Genomic DNA, 16,938 nt, shown 5'->3' with positions numbered 1-16,938 from the left:
CACATTAACGGAACCACGCACTGGGCGCTTTTGACTTTATCACTGAGACAACAGTACGGTTTGTCTACCGAGAATAAGAGTTGATGCTTCTGCCCACAGCTGGTGTGTGTGTGTGTGTGTGTGTGTGTGTGTGTGTGTGTGTGTGTGTGTGTGTGTGTGTGTGTGTGTGTGCGTGTGCGTGTGCGTGTGCGTGTGCGTGTGCGTGTGCGTGCGTGCGTGCGTGCGCGCGTGTGTGTGTGTGTGTGTGTGTGTGTGTGTGTGTGTGTGTGTGTGTGTGTGTGTGTGTGTGTGTGTGTGTGTGTGTGTGTGTGTGTGTGTGCGCGCGCGCGCGCGCGTGCGCGTGCGATATATCTCACTTGACATTGCGATATATAAACTACTAGGGTTTCTATATCCGCTATTTGATTATTTATGGTTGCTATCCTCCATAAGCAAAAACATGTGCAAAGAGAAATATGAAAAACGCTCAGCATAGCTCACACGAGCTGAAAACATTCCTTGTAAATAATTTCAAATACAAGAACTGTTTACTTAAAATCATCAATTTCTATAATTAGGATGGAGGTTTAAGCGCAGCATCACCATAAGTGGATCTTTTTTTTAAGTCATGCACAATTTTTTTAAAAATCTGAGAAGAGACGATGCACTATTTTTTTTCTTCCTTTTACGCCAAAAAAAAAAAGAACTCAACTTGCTGGTTTGCGCTCACTGAAGTCAAAAAACAATCATGGGAATATTAGATCTTATTCACTCTTTTCTTACCACGTACAGTCATATCGGCTGCGAAGATCCGGGTGACAAAGAACTATTCAATTTGTAGACAACGTCAAATTCTTCCAAAAACTCATCTCTAGGCACTGCCGTGCGAACTATTCAGGTTGATAAAAGAGCCTGTATTCACAACTCCGACCAGGTATAAGTACGTAATGAATAGCGGCTTTTGCACGTGCACACTCCCTGTGCGAGAATGGAAGTGTCGACGACCTCCAAATGTCGTCACCCAGTTTTCTGCAATGCGTGTCCTTTCAGACCCAGGTACTTTTAGCATCCTTAAAGCAGCTAGCGTCATTAAACAACGGATAAAGCAAGAAGCCCCGAATCTTGGTACGAAGCCAGTTGATCCAGCTACGTCGTCCCCACATCCTATACGTCACGGTATTGTTCTTGCGAAGTGCGAAAACAATGCCCCCACCTCTCCATATTCATGCCAGTCTCTCTCTCTCTCTCTCTCTCTCTCTCTCTCTCTCTCTCTCTCTCTCTCTCTCTCTCTCTCTCTCTCTCTCTCTCGTTCTCTGTCCCGACAACACACGCTCCCTGTCTGTTCGCGATGCGTCTGTGCGGCGTGCTTTGTGTTTTGCTTGCGCTGCATTTCGCGTCTACCGACAGCAGCCTCGACCTAGCGTTGTAATTAGGGTTACTCTCCGGTAGTAGCGCGCAGTACGACAGGCCCATGGCAAAATACGTTTGCTGGATACACCAGAAAAAAAAAAAAATTTCATGTCTAGGAGCAACGAAGGACGAACACTTTCGATTGGTTTAGGTCTGCAGGGTTTAGCTTCCCAAAGCGACTCAGGCTATGAAGGACGCCGCAGAGGCAGACTCCCCAAATATCAACCACCTAGGGTTCGTTCACTGACATTAAACAGTACACGGGCATCTTAGTTTTCACCTCCATTAAAAAGCGGCCGCCATGACCTTGATTTGATCCCGCGTCCTTGGGTTCGGGAGCACCCTAACCACAAAACCACCTCGGCTTTTAAGCAACTTAGAATTGTACGAGGAAAACTCATAATTGTACGAGGAAAACATATGGACGCGGAAGTCATTTAGGCTTGCGCGAAATGTGTACAACAAATGTTATAAAAGGCTTTCTCTGCTTATCCCAAAACTTGTCGGGTCTATCATATACCTAGCGATTCGGTACTCAGTCGACCGCGGAATAACCAAAGTATGCGAGATCTTCGCAGTTGACCTCGAAATTCCTGATGACAACCGTCCATGGTTTCTAACTGAGTTTATTCCTTTGTTTCTGATTTTATATGTATTCCTAAGATTTTTTTTTTTTTTTCCTTGGGCCGATCCACTAAGCGGGTACTGCCCCCTTTCTGTTTCTCTTTCGAGATCATGTTCCTTTCTACTCCATTTTGTTCGAGCGCCAGTCCTGAGAACCGTAGCGGTGCCTTCAGTGGTAGAACAATCTGTTGGGAGCTTCACGAGAGATTACCTAGCACGGGAGCGCAGTTCATTTCTTTTGTGGTGCGCGTCGCCTACATCCGCTAGCCGCTTAAAACTGAGCGTAGATGTACTACTATAACGAAGTTCAGTTTAAGCGATCATTATGTATAAAAAAAAAAAAACTCTAGTGAAACGACAGGCATAGCTGATCTTCCGCAGAATTTTTACTCCAAAGCCATACGAATCATATCATGGCAGATGGCGCTTTCTGGAAAGACTTCCGCTCCCAACACACTAGCTAGAAACACGACTTCATTTTGGCCAACAGAGAACGAAGGTACAGTTGAGATGCACTGTTTTAACTCATTGAATTTCCTTTCATAGGTGGGGCTTTAATTATCCAAAAGGAAGAGGAAATCTGCTGTAGAAAGGGGGAAAGGGGAACGCATGCGTCAACAGAGCTGATCGGAGACTGATAGCTATCAAAGACCACTTGTGTCTGACCACCATCTCCGACTATCATCCAACAGTAAAGGGCAATAATGCTGCTATAATGCTGCTACCGCTGATGATGATGATAAAGAGAGGAAGCTTTATTTAAAAAAAAGAAAAGAAAACAAAAAGGGGGCGAGGGGAGGGCAGTGAGTGGAGTCTTCATTTCAAGACCCCAGTGGCATGGGCTGCCGCTCTTGCCTGAGTTACCAGCCTACGCTGGGTCGCTCGGTCAGAGCATAGCAGAGTGGCCTCCCACTGCGCCTCCGAATGGTGTGTGTTTATGTCTGCAGGTTTGGTATGATGATGACTGCAGCTGTAAAACCCTAAGGTAGTAAATATGGTCCATTTAACTCTTTCACCCAGACCATATTAGGACCGGCCTTTTCCAATGCTGCGCCCCATAAATGACAAACGCAATCTGATGACATGAACTATATGCAGGTGGATGATATGCAGTGGATTCTAATTAGGCAACTCATGTAATTCGACCTTCCACTTTATTTGGCCCGGCACTTTGGTACCGTCATCGTAAGATGTAATAAAACGCTCGCGTCTTTTTCACCTCTCCATTTTCAAATAATTCTTTAGTCCCGGCCCTCCATAATGAAAATGCCTAGCGGCAACTGCACTCTTTTCCATACCTCCGCTGTTATGGGCGACCTGTACGGTTGAGTCACTGCTCCACACCTTTTCCGGCCGATGGCCGGAATCCAGCCACACCGTTACCATCGCCATCTAGCGGCAGGAACGTAAAACAGGCTAAAAGCATTCCACGCCAAGCGCAACGCCCTCGATATATTTTAGTTGCGATCAGCGGCGTAGAAGCCAGTGAGTTCCAAACTTTACTACCCACAATCCTGCGCAGACATGCAGGGCAGGAAATGCTTTTAGGCCTTAACTTCGCGGGCTTGCGTTTCTTGTCATGTACACACGGACGACCCTTCCTAACTACTACAGTGGGAGAACCGAGCCATCAGTAATTAACATTCGTTCAACTATAGTAAGAGTCTACTCATGTTCCGCACGAGTTTTGCATCAGCGTTTGTACTGCGAATTTCTTTAGGAATGAACACCATCATCGACTCCGGAGAACCAAATAAGAATTAGACCCCTCTACAACCAATAATTTACAGAAAAAGAGCTCCCTTAACCATCTATATAGAATGCTATCAAATTTGACTTGGGTATCGAGAGGGCGTGATCTGGGAGCGGTTATAATGCGTGTGGAAAAGGTGATAAGGTGTAGAGGGGTGAGGGTTGCAAGATAGGCATAACTGCCCCATTTTCACTTCTGAAGAGGACGGATAGAGTGGCGCGTTTTAATACTGTTGTTAACATCTTTAAGCAAGCAGTCTATCCCGAGGCTCCCTCACCAGCCCCGTGTATAACGTTGCGCGCACTGCACGGAACTGTGGGCAGACAAGTATGCGTCGGGCGGGCTCGAGAAACGCCGCCCACGGCACGGGGGCACGCGCAGCGAAGCGTGAGCCCAGTCTACGGACGGAGGGCGCGGATATATTTAAAGTTCGTCGACGCGACGCGCCCAGAAGACGTCACCGACGGCTGACGCATCGGGGAGGTAACGGCGAAGTAGAGGGGCATAAGGAAAAGAGGGAGGTTAGGGGTTGGAGGGGTGTAAGTCTAAACGTTTGTGTGGTGAAGCGGTTGTAAAGATCAAGTTAAGCGAGAAAATACAAGCTCGATCTTCTGTACACGTTGTTCACGCGAAACGAATTCCACAGCTCACTGGATATACAAGTACACCGGTCAAGAATAAAAAGCATGCACATACACCATGGGAAATATAATTTTTCTTTGTCACCTACAGGATTGTATGTTTAGTCATTTCAGTGATGCAGAATATAAGGCATTGTGGTGCCTTAAATGTAGCATGAGCGTCTTAATCGGGAATAGAATTGATTCGCTTCCTTTTTATGTACCCTCTTTCTTGGAATGATAGGTGATCCCTTGGGCAGAATACATCCCAGTTTTCCTCACTATCGTGCATCTTGCAGGGGTTAGTTGGAAGGTGACATGGAAGGGCACTGATTGGTTGGCGGTTTCTGTGATGCCGTTTGCACATGGTTTAACCATATTAACTCGCGTGATGGGCCGGATTAACTCGGTCAATATTGAAATGGATAGCTAGCCTGGTCCTTCGAAGCGCTTGCGGGAGGCTGAGATGTGTCATGCAAGCGGCGTAAACAACAGCAGTTGAGTAGACAGCAACTACGCCGTCTACATCTACCATCTACCAAGATAAAGATAAAAAAGAATGCCATTTTAGTACTTATTTAGAGATTGAACCATTCCCATCAATTTTTCTTGACAGCATCCTAAAATATTCCGCAATTTCCTCAAAATTAAAAGTTATGTCCATGAACGCTGGACTTTGCATTTATTTATTAAGCTGGCGATTGAATCGATAATGAAAAAGAAAATTAGTGGAGAACTTGGAGAGTATGAACCTTGCTTCGAGTTGCCGATTCACTTAAACGGCCGAAGTGAATCATTAATTTGTGTTATTACTTTGTATGCTCGGGCTATATTAAGATTGACTGTGTTGGTTCTAGGATAGGACCTCACCTAAGCGCGCCTAAATTTCAACGAATATTTGGCGCAAGTGCATATACAGCCTCACACTATGTGCACTGGCTTCAATAGTAGGATGTTGACGGCTGCTATTAGTGTGTTCGGTCACTTTTACTAGTTAACGTTCTGAGATAAGAGCACCTTTTCAGCATTTTAACGCCTCGCGTGGAGAATTCTTGGTATAAAATTTGCGCGTTCTGTACTGATTAGTACATGGAGCTTGCATACAGAGCGTGACGTTATTAACTATCCAAAACTTTCCGATTAGACGAAACGGCATGTGATGAAAATGGGGTCGCGAAAGTGCTACATTAATTCCAGCGTCCAACGAGTTTTTATCTGTAATTTAATTATGAGTATTGCGGAGAAAAACGAACATATTTGAGGGGAAAAAATGCCTACTGACCCCGGACCTTTGAGCTGGTTGAATGTTTTCGATTTCGTATTGCGCCTAACTCGAAATATAGCCCCACTAAATGTGCGAAGTGCTCCATGTTACTGCCTGGAAATACTTAAACTCACCAAATTTTATGGCTCTAGCAAATTTGGGGTGGTAACTTTAAAATGTGGGCATATTTGCCGGCCTTACGTAAAGGTAATGATTTATTGTAATTACTTCATAATCTGGACATAAAAGTGTTAATTAATCTACTCATCCACCTAAAGGTAATGATTTATTGTAATTACTTCATAATCTGGACATAAAAGTGTTAATCTACTCATCCACCTATTGCTGCGCGGTAACAAGAGTCGTTCTGCTAATAGTGCACAAGAATAAGAGGCTAGAGTGAATTATTTATTGAGCAGTAATTGCTAAAGAATAACTGCCATTGTTGCACCCTGACCGCATTCATGCAGATACACAACAATTCTAAACGGATTTTGATAGGTATTAGCATATTATTGAGAATTATCGGGGTCCAGCGCTCCAACAATATGCCACATATGAGACGGTCAAACCAGTCTAGCAAGTAATGTAATCAAGGTTGTTGGGGAATTCGACTCAGATCTCTCTACAATGTTTAGATTCACTGCGGACAGAAATGAATAAATTTGCCGCCAAAGAAAGAAAGAAAGAAAGAAAGAAAGAAAGAAAGAAAGAAAGAAAGAAAGAAAGAAAGAAAGAAAGAAAGAAAGAAAGAAAGAAAGAAAGAAAGAAAGAAAGAAAGAAAGAAAGAAAGAAAGAAAGAAAGAAAGAAAGAAAGAAACTCGTTTCGCATACCCGCTAACGTCTAGAGCAAGGTTGTCGCGAACTTGCCGTGGATGACTGATACCCTGGCGATGCTTTCTTTCATTCTTTTTTTCGTTTGCTCCTCGGCATTGACGGCTGGGATTGGGTGACGCAACAGAGTCGCTGAATCACCGCGAGCGAGCAATCGTGACTTCTCGGTCCCTGGGGACCTATAAGCTCAACTTGCGGTACTTCCTTTTTATATACTGCAATAGAACATTTCGGCCTTTAGGAAATAGTTTCCCCAAATCCCTTTTCCAACACATAACGTGTTTTTGCAGTGGTAAAGAGCTAATTCTGTCTCAGGTTTAGCAAATTCATCGAATATTCTGTTCCCACTCGTCCTGTCAGCCACAGCAATATCCTCACCTATCATGCCCTAAGGCGAAAAGACGCAAAAGTTATTTTTGCGTGTGCACGTTCTTGTATGTATGCCGCATGTGCATCACGTTGTATGCAGCCCAAACAACACTATACTACACAGGCATAATTAATGTTTTAAGTTTTTACGATAGCCACAAGATTAGTACTAAGACGCGGAGGTCAGCACGCTTGGCAAGTACACTGACGGCATCCATAAAAAGGGCAATGTCCTTTTCTTCGCTGTACTTCAAGATAGAAAGTCGGCAAACTGCTCGCCCATACTAGGCGCAAAGAGGAAATGGAGGCAGGTGCTCGCGCTTCAAGCTAGTTATGGAGGACGATTATAAAACGTACCTAGGGGTAGTGCTAAGAAAAGCGCGCGAAGGTTCGATTGCTCAGGCTCCTGCGAATGCTACTGAGTGAATAGCATTCCTCGCAGCTCGTTTTTGTAAGACTACCTTTAATAAAGCTTTCTCATATGAACACTGATGTCGACGTCTGATTCGTAGTCATCATCATCATCATCATCATCATCAGCCAGACTATACCTATTGCAGGGCGAAGGCCTCTCCCATATTTCTCCACTTAACCCAGTTCTGTGCTAGTTGCATCCACTTGACCCCTGCGAACTTCTTAATCTCATCCGCCCACCTAACTTTCTGCCGCCCCCTGCTACGCTTTCCTTCCCTTGGAATCTAGCTTGTTACCCTCAGCGACCATCGGTTATCCTCTCTTCGCACTACATGTCCTGCCCATGTCCATTTCTTCTTCTTAATTTCCACTAGAATGTCGGTAACTTGAGTTATTTCTCTGACCCACTGTGCACGCTTCCTATCTCTTAATGTTACCCCTACCATTTTTCGTTCCATAGCCCTCTGAGTTGTCCTCAACTTAAGTAGAACCCTCTTGGTTAGCCTCCACGTTTCAGCCCCATAGGTGAGTACAGGCAAGATGCAACTGTTGTATACTTCCCTCTTGAGCGATACCGGTAAGCTGCTAGTCATAATCTGCGAGTGCTTGCCAAATAGTCGTAGTATGTAAGCCCAAATAAAAAATGACGCTTTCCACGCACTTACAAGTGAGAAAGTTATCAGGGAGTGCTACAGAAGCGTGACAGAAACACTTTATTTATTTTTTATTTATTTATTTATGAATACTGCAATCCCATGCGGGATTTTAGCAGGGTGGGATACATCCTTATAGACAATAACATAGGCAACAACAACAAGAATACAAAGTTCAATAAGAGGCGGAAACAACAAACAAAGTAAGTCATGGCAAAAACAGATGGTTGTAATGATTACACAAAACCGGACAGATTAAGGCGTGAACAAAATAAGTTTACAGATGGCTGTGAAACAGTGTCATTGTCTAATTTATTCCATTCGGTGATAGTCCTGGGAAAGAAAGAATATTTGAAGCAGTTATTGCGAGTGGAATAAAGAGCTATTGTTAGGGCGTGTCTTTGTCTTGTGGCATATCCTGTAGGGAAAGAAATTATATGCGACACGTCAACTTTGTAATCACCCTTTATCAACTGAAATAGAAATTTTAGGCGCAGTGCTCTGTTCCTTTCGGTAAGAGAAGGAAGTTTGGCCTTTGCTAAAAGTGTTGTCATTGAGGTGCGCCCAAAGCTATTGTAAATAAAACGGACTGCCCTCTTCTGCAAATTTTCAATCATATTGGTGTGTTTTTGTGTATAGGGATACCAGATAATAGAGGCGTATTCTATGCTTGGAAGGACAATGGTTTTATAAGCCATTAACCGGACAGCGGGTGTGGATAGTTTTAATGCTCGTCTTAGAAAAAAAGAGTTTTTGATTAGCATTACTTTCTACGTATTTAATATGATTTGTCCAGCTAAGATCTTTTGAAATCCAAAGACCGAGGTATTTAAACTGCTCAACTTCAGATAGAAAAATATTCCGGGCTGAATACCTGAAATGAAGAGGGTTCTTTTTATGGGTTATTTTCATAAATACTGTTTTCTCAAAATTAACCTCCATTTGCCATTCTTCACACCATGAAACAGCTCTTTGAAATGATTCATTTAGCTTTAACTGATCATTAGCGCTGTTAATTTCAGAATAAATGACGCAATCGTCGGCGTACAGGTTAATCTTAACATCAATGTTATTTGTAATATCATTGAGAAAAATCAAGAATAAAAGAGGTCCAATAACAGAGCCTTGCGGCACGCCGGAGTCAACTGAAACCTTAGAAGAACTCTGATTCTTAAAAGAAACATATTGTTGTCTGTTCGAAAGATAGCAAGAGATCCAATTAATGAGCTGTGGGTTTGCTAATATTTTATCTAACTTAAATAGTAACTTTTTATGTGAAACTTTGTCAAAAGCTTTTGCAAAGTCCATAAAGATTGCATCGATTTGTTTACCTGAATTTATTGTAGCTGCGAAATCATGTACGGTAATAGCTAACTGTGTGGACGTGGAAAAACCTCTTCTGAAACCATGTTGAGCGCTTGATAGAATGTTGTACTTGTCAAGAAATTCAGAAATATGTTTGTGTATTATATGCTCAAGAAGCTTACATGATGTTGAAGTTAATGAAATGGGGCGGTAATTTGTAATTTGATTTTTCTTACCACTCTTATGGAGAGGCTTTATTTTTGCTGTTCTCCAGTCTCTTGGAACTTGACTGTCACACAAAGACTTAGAGAACAAAGCACATAAATACTTTGAAGTCCAGGGAGCATAACGTTTCAGAAATTCATTGGGAATGCCATCTGGCCCGGGTGATTTTTTAACCTCTAGATTTAAAAGTAGATTGAGTATGCCTTGTTCAGTGATGTTAATGTCATGTATTGGTGGATATGAATTATAGAAGTTTGATAGAATGCCATTGTCTTTAGTGAAAACAGACTTGAAATGGGAATTAAAAGCACTTGCAATTTGACAACCATCTTCACATTCAACACCATTAATTTCAAACACTTCATTCGTTCTACATGTAGGTGTAATCAGCCTCCAGAATATCTCGGGGGACGATGAAATGAAATTGGGAAGTTTTACACCATAGTATTGATGTTTGTCAAAAGCTACTTGTGCCTTTAGCTGAAAAGAAATTTCAGAAATTTTCTTCAGTAGTGCAGGTAGATCCTTAGCAGTACCTTTCTTATGCTTTAAACGCTTAATTTGCCTTTTCAGTTGCAAAGTCCCACGAGAAATCCAAGGGTTCCGACTTTTCTTTTTCAAAATTTGAGGAACAAAACGATCAATGCAATGGTTTATGAGGCACTTAAATCTTTCCCACAAAACATGAATATCATCGGTGCTGTTCAAAAAGGACTCAAACTCAAAAGATAGCATATCTATTATTGACACATCATCTGCACGCGAGAAATTGGGCACGGATATTTTCATAGGCTGCTTACGTAGAGAGACATCGGAAAGCGTTAATAACACAGCCTGGTGATCTGAAATACCAGGGAGAACTTCACAGGTGCTGTTTGTTCCAATTGCTCCACTTATGAAGAATATATCGAGTATTGATCTCGAGTTAGTTGTTATTCTCGTAAAATTTTCAACGACTTGAAGTAGATCAAACTCAAACGCTATGTCTATCATCATTTCGCCACATTTATCTCCCCGAACATTTTGTGAGAAGGAAAGCCAGTCTACGTATGGCAGGTTAAAATCTCCGGCCAAAATAATCCGATCACCAGGCTTCACATGTTCAATCATATAGTTTCTAAGACCATCTAGTACTTCAGGGGAAGAGTTAGGTGGCCTATAAATAGCACCTATAATATACCTAATGTTGTCATGATAGGCTTTGCAGAATATTCCCTCGACGTTTTGTATGTCGGGCATTCTTGCCATCGTTAGACAGGCTTTGAAAAGGACACCCACCCCACCCCCTTTGCTACCACGATCTTTTCTATGGATATAGTAACCGCGAGGCACAAATTCGCTATCGTAAACGCTTTTGCTTAACCATGTCTCCGTTAATATAGCAATGTCCGGGTCACAGGCTTCCAAGAGTCCTTCTAATTCTGTGCATTTATTAACAACGCTCCTACAGTTCACGTTCAGGATTTTCAGTACGCGAGTGTCACGCATATTCCGTCAAACTGCCATTTTTCTTTACTTTGACTCGCATGCCCTTTACATCATCCCAGTAATAAAGCACACCATTTACACTGAGCTTGTCGTAAACTAGCTTTACTTTTGCTTTATCGCCCCTTTCTTTTTCTGAGCTCTTCCACAGGTTTTTGCGCTTTTCACGAATTCTAAGCGAGAAATCTTCTGAAATAGACTCATTAGAGCCCTTCAGCTTGTGTGCAGCCGCTAATACCGACATCTTTTCACGATGATCGAGGAATTTCAAAATTACAGGTCGGTCTTGATTTGCATCGTTTTTTCGCCCAAGTCGGTGACATCTTTCAATGCTTGATGCTTTTATCTCTAGCTTAGTTTCGAAAAGCACACCCACTGTGTTCAGGAGTTCTTGAGGTGTTTCGGTGCAAGGTTCTTTTATTCCATAAATAATTAGATTATTCCTGCGACTAAAATTTTCCAAGTTATCTATTTTACTTGTTAGGGAAGCTAGTGCAGATTCAATTCCGTTCATATTTTCTTCCATATCTTTTACTTGAGCAGTTACCATACTAAATGCGTTAACCTGTCGCTCCACACCATCGACACGTTCCGTTAAAGAAGAGATTTTATACACTATGTCTTTCTGGGTGGTTTGTATATCCTGGATAGCTAACTGCATTGCGTTTTGACCAGCTAGCAACTGGTCTAGCATTTCTTTTTCACTAGGGCCAGGATTAGATTCTATGTCCCCACAAGCTAACAGGTCAAAAGGAATCGAACGAACACATGTAACAAGGTATTTCACACATGGTGGGCAAGGCAGCAGCAGCAAAAATCTGTTGTCATTACGATAACATTTGACCGGTAAGTACCTACTGACCTGGATCATGAAGCAAAAAGGGTTGCTAAGCATGTTGCCTGCACGGCTGCTGCCAGGCCCACTGGTTCGATGCGGCATCCACGGTTGTTTTATACCCATCGGTGAGCTGTCGTAAGGTGACGTCACTTTAGATTGGTCCCAGGGGGGCGCTACGGTGGTTAAACTTGGCTGTCCATTGATGACGCAGCAGTTGACGGGAGGGGACGGTGATACCATAGGCAAGCGTAGCTTCTCGGTGCAGATAGCGGCAGGATAGCAGGTGCACGTGGAAGACGCCTCCCAGCTGATAAAAGCCACGACCTGGATCATGAAGCAAAAAGGGTTGCTAAGCATGTTGCCTGCACGGCTGCTGCCAGGCCCACTGGTTCGATGCGGCATCCACGGTTGTTTTATACCCATCGGTGAGCTGTCGTAAGGTGACGTCACTTTAGATTGGTCCCAGGGGGGCGCTACGGTGGTTAAACTTGGCTGTCCATTGATGACGCAGCAGTTGACGGGAGGGGACGGTGATACCATAGGCAAGCGTAGCTTCTCGGTGCAGATAGCGGCAGGATAGCAGGTGCACGTGGAAGACGCCTCCCAGCTGATAAAAGCCACGACCTGGATCATGAAGCAAAAAGGGTTGCTAAGCATGTTGCCTGCACGGCTGCTGCCAGGCCACTTGATCTGAGTCAAGCGATCGAGGCCTCCTGTAATGGGCGAAGAGGAGATGGAGCCGAGTTCTATTGTAGTTCTCACTAACTTTGTTTATTCCTGAGTTAAAATCCACGAGTTTTACTTTTTTCTAGGACAGGAGTGCTCCGATACTTAGGCCTCTTCCTTCCGATGTGTCCTCATTCCGTGTGCACGTTGCACATCTCCGATGCCCCATTGCTCCCGGGTTGACAATATTTATAAACCGCGAGAGGCGGCTACTGAAAACTCCCTAAGGTTCACCTCTTTCACCAGACCACCCCCCTCCCTTCCACCCTCCTCGAACACACGTTTCATAAGAAAAGAACAGCACGGGGGAGAACGAGCGAAAGAAGAAAGATAGATCTGCTTTAAGCAACATCGCACCGCTATCCTGCCCACTTCAAACAAGAGGAGAGGAGGTTCGAGGCCAGCGGGAGAATTCCCAAATGTCTTCTTCTTCGACGAGAATAGAGCCTCTCCTGCCAAGAGCAGCTTGTGCGCCGCCGCTCACTGTTGGGTGGTGAGCTGCTGTTGCTGTTGCTGCTTCTCGCGCGGGTGCTCTAAACAGACAACGTTCATCGACACCCTCTCCCTTTACTTCTGGGGCTTATTTTCACCCTCAGTCTCGCAATTCGTTTCACCTGGACTAGTCTCGGCCAGGCAGCTGACGAGGCCATCATTCCTGCGTTAGTCGGTAAGGAAGAAACATCCTATCGCATACGCTTTGCACGCACAATGAGAGCCGAAAACCCGGCACGAGCAGGGGGCTCTATTTTACCAAGGAGACAAGAGTTTAAACGTGCACCAAGGACAAATCGAAGTCGGTCAATATCGATTTGATAACTGCGTACTAATGACAGAAATACCCCTTAAAAATGTACCATTGTTGCTGATTATAAAGCAGTCCTTTGAGGCATTCAAGCAATGCGACGCTGCAGCTCGCCTGAACAACTCGCATCAAAAATCCGCAAACTTTATCACGGCGTAATACCCAAAGGCCATGATGCTCTTTACTAGTCGCCAAAGTACTGCTGCATCACACGAAACCACTATGCGGACGAGGCCGCCCAGTCTGTTCGCAATTGACGACGGAATTATCCCTGCAGCAAAGAATTGACGTAGCAGATAGGCTTCGAATAGGACCGAGCTTTTTCAATCGTTGCCTCAGTACAGTGAATCCTGTCTACAGCACTCTTTGTGAAACATGTGGCTACGACAAGGGTACTGTACAGCGTCTGCTGTGTGAGTGCTCCGTTTGCAACAATGATATACATAAGCTATGAAGGACTCTGGGCCGATTCAGTCCTCACCCTCTGACGAAAGGTAAATATCCTCTGACCATGGTCATGTACAGCGCTTGACGGCCCTCAAAATCCTGCAAACCGCTATTCCGGTGTATACCTTGCAATGCAATGTTTAATTGACCATTTGTGACCGTACACTTCACCCCTCTTGTCTATTTTTAATCCCTTATCCCTTTATTCCAGTACGGGGTAGCAAACCAATACACTTCTGGTCAAATTTCCTGTCTTCCATCCTCATCCCTCTCATTTTTCTCCTTCTTTCGCATTATTTGTTAGTTTTCAAACAGAACTATATTTGAGCACGCTCACCGGTTGCTTGCCCGATGACTTGGTGTCGATCGTGAAAACATAAAGGTACTTTCCATTAGCCACTGACGATAGGATGAGCAGGGTCGTCGTGGTAGTAGTTTAGTTACGACCACATTCCGACAAGCTAATCGGTTCGACCGAAGATTAACAAACTTACTGGTTCCTCCCCTTTTTCTGCTTTTCATTCGTTCTTGTAGCGGTAATAGAAAGCATGGGACCCGAGCCGGAGTCTCTAACCGAATTGGTCACGACTCCCATCGGTGAGAAAGTAGAATGTTCTCTCCATCAGGAGAAAACTGCGGTGCCTAAATCATCCTTCGTCCTTAACCAATCAGAGTGCAGCCAGGCGTAGCAAATAACATCGTAATGGCGGTCGTTTTCCCGGCCCGCTGAGCTCAACAAATTACGTATCCGAGTTCCCGAAGTTCGGTACATCTGAGCGAATGCCTACAGACAGAGAGGGGCAGGTAAGTATTTCCTTAGTCAAAAGTTTTCCAGCCGAATAATTTGCCTCTCTGCTGTGTTAGTAAAGAGCTTATGGCACCCTTGAAGGTCCAAACCTCATCCATGTAAGGGAAACCTCAGTCTTCACCTTTCAAAATCACCCGGAGTTTAGGGGTGCCCTAAGGGGATCTCTATACGACTCAAAAAAAAAAAAAAAGAATAAAAAGAAGAAACACTAGCTCGAAAACATTTGCCCGAGTCTATCCATCCTCATTACACAACGCGAGGTTATCCCCTACGACACCACCGTTACAGCAAATATCTATGTAGCCTCTCCGGCCCACTAACATTGCCCCTGACTAATGAAGAGGCGAACGAGCTGACTAAATGCTGTGGCAGAATAATACAAGTTTTGACAACGTGCGGAAACTTTTTGACTGGACGAGTGGCCGACCCGAACCTTCGGGATACCTTGCATGTTAGTACTGCACCCATGCTTGCATAGTACCACGCGGTATTGCACGCAACTTCCTTCTTTGTGCCTTCCTTCCACCTTTATTTCTCTCACTATTCCTTTTTGTGTTTCTTGCTCGAAGCTGAGGTCATAACCTATGGAAAGAGGACCGCGTGCAATTGAGCTAAACGCGCTCTGCTTTCGCTGCCATGACCTAGACGGTGGGGTCATCTACAGAAAAAAAGGAAGAGAAAATAAACAATGCAGCTACGAAAATAGGGTAGGTAGCATATGAATATAATGGAAAATAACTAGAGATGTGTATATTGCCCTTGTTACTACATCAAAATTGCCTTTTGTACTGCTCGCTAGGCTGTACAACCAAAAAGTAAGAAGAACAAGCCTGATGCATTATCGATTTCGTTGGTTGCGCTTATCCCGCTTTACCGCTTGCCATCGCCCTGGGATGATTTCGTGGCTCGACCCTATTGTCACCAACCCGAAGCACGCTACCGTTGAAGGGTCTTTCATGATGAATTTGTTAGCTTATACTATGACATGGTTAGTTTTGTTTGGTTTAAAGGGCTTAATGTCCCAAAGCGACTCAGGCTATGAGAGAGGCCGTACTGGAGGACTCCAGAAAATTTGACCACTTGGGATTTTTTAACGTGAACTGACCTCGCACAATAGAGAGGCACATTGTTTTTCCCCTCCACCAAAAAGTGGCCGCCGTGGCCTGGATTCGATCCCGCGTCCTTAAGCTTCGTAGTAGAGCGCCTTAATCACTGAGCCACAGTGGCGGGTCTATAGCCTGGCATGGGCAGAGGTGGACATGTTGGAGCTGAAATAAATGGCAAAATATTCTTTCCGTTTCCTTCGAAAACCTGATATGTGTGGTTCATAATTGTTTTAGGTGTATGCGAATATTTAAAAATGCGAATAACAAGTCGAATATGTTCATGTTCAATTAACTGGATGATTCAAATGGGGGCAAAATTCAAGGTTATTAAAAATAGAGTAGCACTCTGAAGTTTTTTGGGGGGTTTCGACAGGAAACTCAGACGCAGCAAACAAAGCATACTTTAGTTTCTTCGAACGAATGTTTCATAAACAGGGTCTACACTTCATCACTGAGATCTTGACAGGGTCAGCGCACTCTTGCACCCTACGTCACGACTACTGGACGGGCCATAAAGGATAAAGCTGTGCGAGCACGGATGTGAGTTGCGTGGTGCCCCTTGCCACTTTTTCCGTACTCGTGCGCAAAGATACATGTGCTGACCGTTTATAGCTCATCCGCAGTCATGAATTTCGCTGCTTAGAAAGAAAGTCATGCAGCAGCCTTATTAAATTCTTGGTTGTGGCGATCTACGCATACTTCCGCAATCTTTCTGCAGCGCTGGATGGCATCTTCAGATTCTCGACGTGTTCTAATTTGTGTGGGCGTGTCGTTACTTATCATAGGTGCCCTTCACAATCAGGCGAGCGAGCGTTGCTCTGGAACGTTTAGCATAGTGTGACGAGAGGTCCTTATCTCTGACGCCATGTCTCATTCATATGCTGCCGTCGCTTTCATCCTTGGAAATTTTACGCATTTTAGTATGAAAAACTGATACGGTCATCCCAACCACCAACCAAGAATCTCGTACGACCTTATTTGGGCCCTTTCTCCGATTGACTAAGTTATTTCGCGAGGTACCGGCCACGTGGTCTCGCGAAGGTAATTCAAACTACCTCCCGCTAAGGGGCTACAAGGCCCGAGTATCCCTTACTAATTTCCCAAAGACGAGTTTGGGGAAATTAACAAACTTGTCCAAATAGAATATGGCCGCTGCATGTGCAAAGCAGTCAAAATCATTGTTCATTTAGAGAATCTGTAATTGAGTGTAGACACAACCCAGGCGTTATGAGATGTTGGTTGTGATGATGACAATGAACGTTGCAGAATTCATGGA

At 44.1% G+C, this 16,938-nt stretch overlaps 2 protein-coding genes across 2 annotated transcripts in view; both read right to left on the bottom strand.

Annotated features, from left to right (window-relative positions):
• Positions 1 to 16,938, bottom strand: part of LOC146172820 (ras-related and estrogen-regulated growth inhibitor-like) — a 51,240-nt gene that overhangs the window by 28,358 nt on the left and 5,944 nt on the right. The gene's annotated exons all lie outside the window — the stretch shown is intronic.
• Positions 8,302 to 12,448, bottom strand: LOC146172821 (uncharacterized). The gene is made up of 2 exons (XM_084584871.1): positions 11,798 to 12,448; positions 8,302 to 8,338 (listed from the first exon to the last, which is right to left on the bottom strand). Exons 1-2 carry the CDS (start codon positions 12,428 to 12,430, stop codon positions 8,309 to 8,311), a joined length of 663 nt encoding a protein of 220 aa, XP_084440997.1. The 5' UTR covers positions 12,431 to 12,448; the 3' UTR covers positions 8,302 to 8,308.

Source organism: Amblyomma maculatum, chromosome 11 (genome assembly GCF_055883805.1).
Source record: "Amblyomma maculatum isolate TAMU_Amacu chromosome 11, ASM5588380v1, whole genome shotgun sequence".
Classification (NCBI taxonomy): domain Eukaryota; kingdom Metazoa; phylum Arthropoda; class Arachnida; order Ixodida; family Ixodidae; genus Amblyomma; species Amblyomma maculatum.
The sequence above is the reverse complement of the archived record's forward strand: the minus strand, read 5'-3'. Positions and strand labels throughout refer to the sequence as shown.